Here is a 4617-nt window from a genome sequence, read left to right as displayed (position 1 = left end):
GACTAAATTGTCTGAAACAGACAAAAAAGCTAAGTCAATTTTACTCTGTGGTCCCCTCTCTAATTTGTATATGGTGAATTGTGGTTTTAGTGCTAAGAATAGATCAGGGGGGCTTGCTTTACTTTGGAACAATAATATAAAGATTGAAATTCTCAATTCTAATAAAATGATTATTGATGCCTATATTACTACTTGTAATTCTAATAATAGCTGGTTTGCCACTGGATGCTATGGTTCCCCTGATAATCACTCTAAACACCTTACTTGTGAAACTATTAAAGATTTACACCTCTCTAGAATTCATAGTAGTTGGCTCCTTTTTGGAGATTTTAACATGATTCAAAAAGTACTGAAAAACTGGGAGGAAATGGAATGGATATTCCTATCACTTCTATGTTTAACAACACTCTCAATCAATGTGACCTCCATGATCTAGGCTACAATGGTTATCAATACATCTGGGCTAATAATCAACCAAATCAGTCTCATATACAGGAACGTTTAGATAGGTTTTGTGCTAATTCAATTTGGATTTCTATGTTTCCCAGGTACATAAATAAGCATAAAATCAGATATACTTCTGACCATGCTCCTATCATTCTAGAATTCTCTGAATTTGAGGGTATCAGGCAGAATCATCAAGCCCGCAGAATCAAAAGATTTGAACAAGTCTGGACAGAAGATTCAGAGTGTAATCAAATTATTTCCTCTAGTTGGAAATCCATTCAAGGGGATATTCCCCTCAAACTTACAAATGTCCTCTCTAACCTTGATTGTTGGGGCAAAATTAAGTTTGGGGATATACCTCAGAAAGTTAAGCATGCTCAAGAGAATCTGGCCCAGCTCAAAAACCAAATTCCTAGTGAGGAATGTCTTCAAAAAATAAAAACTGAAGAAAAAGCTCTTGATGAGCTTCTTGTCAAAGAAGAGATGTGGTGGTCACAAAGAGCCAAAGTTCACTGGCTCAAGTTTGGTGACCTTAACACTAAGTATTTCCACTATAAAGCCTCTCAGAGGAAAAGGAAAAATACCATTCACTTTATCATGGACCCTCAAGGTAGAAGATGGATAGACACTAATCATGTTCATCAGACTTTTATTAATTACTTCAAAGGCATCTTTACCAGTACTCAACCCAACACTCTCACAGAGGACCTTCAAAATATTAGACCTAGAATTGACCAAAATATGAAGGTCATGCTTGAAGATGATTTCACAAGTCAAGAAATCATCTCAGCAATACACCAACTTAAAAGCTCTTCAGCCCCTGGCCCTGATGGCCTTTCAGCTTTATTTTGCCAAAAATACTGGAATATTATTGGTCAGGATGTCATTGACTATACTTTGAAGGTCCTTAATAATGGCTATAACCCCACCCAAATAAACCACACATATATTAGCCACATCCCAAAGGTTCCCAATCCCAATACTCCTGCTGAGTTTCATCCTATTAGCCTCTGTAATGTTATTATGAAAATCATAACTAAAACAGTGGCCAACAGAATTAAACTCATACTTCCCAATATCATTAGTGACTCCCAAAGTGCCTTTCTTCCTGGAAGATTAATCACAGACAACTCTCTAGTGGCCTTTGAAGCCTTTCACTATCTTAAAAAGGCCAGGAAAAGGAATAATGGCTATGTTGGCATCAAACTAGACATTGTCAAAGCTTATGACAGTCTAGAATGGGATTTCATAGAGAAAACTCTTATGGCTAAGGGCTTTCCCAATAATATTGTCACTATTATCATGAACTGCATCAGAACTGTTTCCTTTGCAATCTTGATTAATGGTCAACCAACAGAGACCTTCCTTCCCCAAAGAGGCATAAGACAAGGAGACCCCTTATCCCCTTATCTCTTCATCATCTATGTTGAAGTACTATCTGGTCTTATTCATGATTGTCAAGATAAGGGTATTCTACATGGCATTTCTATAGCAACAAATGCTCCCAACATCACTCATCTCCTATATGCTGATGACAGTCTTCTTTTCTGTAAAGCTAAACCAGAAGAGGCTTTGGCAATTAACAAAATCCTTAAGAAGTATCAGGAATTGTCAGGCCAGAAGGTAAATATGGATAAATCTGAGATGGTCTTCAGCCCTAATATAGACCATCTCACTAAAGTCATGTTCCAAGACAATCTTCCTATCAAAATCAGCACTACCATTACTAAATACTTAGGTATGCCAACTCAATTTGGTAGATCAAAAGCCCAAGATTTCCACTACATTATGGATAAAGTTTGGAAAAAACTAAAGGGATGGAAAGAAAAACACCTATCCTTTGAGGGTAGAGGTGTTTTAATCAGGGCAGTTGCCCAAGCTATACCTGTTTATATTATGAGTTGTTTCCTTCTTCCCAAATCTCTATGTGAAAATATTGAAAAAGCAGTTTGTAATTTTTGGTGGGGAGGCTCTGATCACAACAGAAAAATCCAATGGGTTGCCAAATCTAAGTTGTTCAAGCCTAAACAAGAGGGAGGTATGGGGTTCAGAATCCTTAGAGATTTTAATTTAGCTATGCTTGCTAAACAAGCCTAGAGATTCCACACTAATCCCAACTCCCTTGTTTCTAAATGTTACAAAGCTAAATATTTTCCTCACTCTGATGTGCTTAAAGCCAACCCTGGTAATAATCCTAGCTATGCATGGAGAAGCATAGCTCAGGCTATTTGGATCATCAATAAAGGCAGTGTTTGGAAAATAGGTAATGGTCAGTCAGTCAATGTTATGAAGGACAATTGGTTGCCCTTTCAAAATGGTTATAATATCATAACACCTAGTTCAAATGCTACTAATCATCTCATGGTCAAAGACCTTATTCAAAGCTCTCAATTTGATTGGAACTATTCTCTCATCCAGGAGCTTTTTCTTCCTATTGATTTCAATCAAATTATTCAACTACCAATAATACACCATGATAAACAGGACGAAATTATGTGGATGTTTGAAGACTCAGGACAATATACAGTTAAGTCAGGTTACAAAGCCCTTCAAATCTGGAAAGCCAGATCAGATCAAAATCCTTCCACTAGTATGAATAATGAGAAACTTTGGCAAAAGATTTGGGCTCTTTCAACAATACCTAGACACAAAACTATTCTCTGGCGCATTCTTAACAATTCTCTCCCTGTCAGAACAGAGCTTAACCAAAGGGGTGTTAATTGCCCCCTTCTATGCCCTAGATGCAATTCAAAACTTGAAACAGTAAATCACTTATTTATGGACTGTCCCAATACTCTTAAAGTTTCGTTTGGATCTTCTCTATCTATCAGAATCCCTAAGTCCTCTGAAAGAACTTTTGGGGACTGGTTATACGACATTATAACTACTAAAGATACTCAAGTTGTCTCACACATTGCTGCTCTTACCTATAGCATTTGGCACGCAAGAAACCAAGCGGTCTTTGAAGATGTTATGATTTCAGAAGCAGCTATCATACAAAGAGCGCAATCCAGCTTGCAAGCTTATCACCAAGCCAATTCTCTGCAGTCTAGTCAGCCGTCACTGGTTCAGCAGAGACCTGGGCAACAAACAACTCATCAACGAATTAACCATAGTGAAGCAAAGAAGTAGAAAAAGCAGGTGAAAATCAATTTAAAGTGAATTGTGATGCAAACCTTCAAGTACCAGGTCGATGGGGTCTGTGTTGTATCATCAGGAACTCGGAAGGTTTAGTGGTAGCTTCAGCTTCATGGGGAAGAAATGGATTCGAAAATGTGGCTACAGCAGAAGCATTCGCCATCTATGCTGGTATGCAACTGGCGCAAGAATGCGGTCTTCAAAAGCTGATCATTGAAAGTGATAGTGAAAGTGTTATCAACAAACTAAACCAGACAAATGTTAGTGATAGATCTTATCTTGGGTCAATTTTACAGGAAATCTGGAGGACCAGTAATAGTTTTGACATGTGTTCTTATCTGTTTACTCCTAGATTAGGCAATCAAGTGGCACACTGTCTGGCCCAAATAGCTCATGTTGAGCCCAACAACGTTTGGAAAGATAGTATACCCCCCCAAGCATACTCTTTGTACTTCACTGATCTTATTCATTAATATGAAACAGTCTTTGATTCAAAAAAAAAAAAAAAACCTTACAATCCAACTCTCCTCTATTTCAATTAAATGTCTAACCTCTTTTTTGAAAAACTTTACAACTCTCCACTTTAACAATTTAATACATCATTTAAAAAGGCCTCACACACTCTCTTATCTAAACCTATAAAAAACACTCATCCCACTTTTCATTTTCTTTGTATGATTATATTTTTTATTCTTATGTTTAGAAAATTGTGTAAGGAGGGATTAATTGTATAATAATATTCATATTCCATTGTTGTTATGATGCTATATATTGTCTATTAGTTAATAGATGGAATAGTTTATTAAGCATATCTAATTAATTTTTTATTCATTTTTTTAAAGATAATTTTTTATTCATCTTTGCAACAATTAATTTTAGTCCATACATTTCATTAAATGTTTTTAAAATCCTCACATTTTATCTCCGTTATCAAAATTAGTCACTGCTGTTAAAAACATTTAGGGCAAATTACATTGACCTCCCCTGAGGTTTCTTTAAATGACATACAAACCCCCTCTAGTTTGAAAACTA

The 4617-nt window shown here is 36.3% G+C and overlaps 1 protein-coding gene across 1 annotated transcript; it reads left to right on the top strand.

Annotated features, from left to right (window-relative positions):
- Positions 1-372: 372 nt before the first annotated feature.
- LOC146925297 (uncharacterized) lies at positions 373-3985 on the top strand. Its single transcript, XM_085711954.1, has 4 exons — positions 373-2334; positions 2545-3575; positions 3665-3845; positions 3938-3985. Exons 1-4 carry the CDS (start codon positions 373-375, stop codon positions 3983-3985), a joined length of 3222 nt encoding a protein of 1073 aa, XP_085568080.1.
- The last annotated feature ends 632 nt before the right edge of the window (positions 3986-4617 follow it).

The sequence above is a fragment of the Medicago sativa genome, chromosome 5 (genome assembly GCF_051527215.1).
Source record: "Medicago sativa cultivar Bolivia chromosome 5, Bolivia_mono, whole genome shotgun sequence".
In the NCBI taxonomy this organism is placed as follows: domain Eukaryota; kingdom Viridiplantae; phylum Streptophyta; class Magnoliopsida; order Fabales; family Fabaceae; genus Medicago; species Medicago sativa.
The sequence above is the reverse complement of the archived record's forward strand: the minus strand, read 5'-3'. Positions and strand labels throughout refer to the sequence as shown.

Coding starts and splice junctions, on each gene's coding strand:
- LOC146925297 (XM_085711954.1), top strand. CDS start 373: ATGGATATTCCTATCACTTCTATGTTTAACAACACTCTCAATCAATGT. Junction 2,335..2,544: donor CAGTTGCCCAAGCTATACCT/GTTTATATTATG, acceptor AAACAAGCCTAG/AGATTCCACACTAATCCCAA. Junction 3,576..3,664: donor AACCATAGTGAAGCAAAGAA/GTAGAAAAAGCA, acceptor TTGTATCATCAG/GAACTCGGAAGGTTTAGTGG.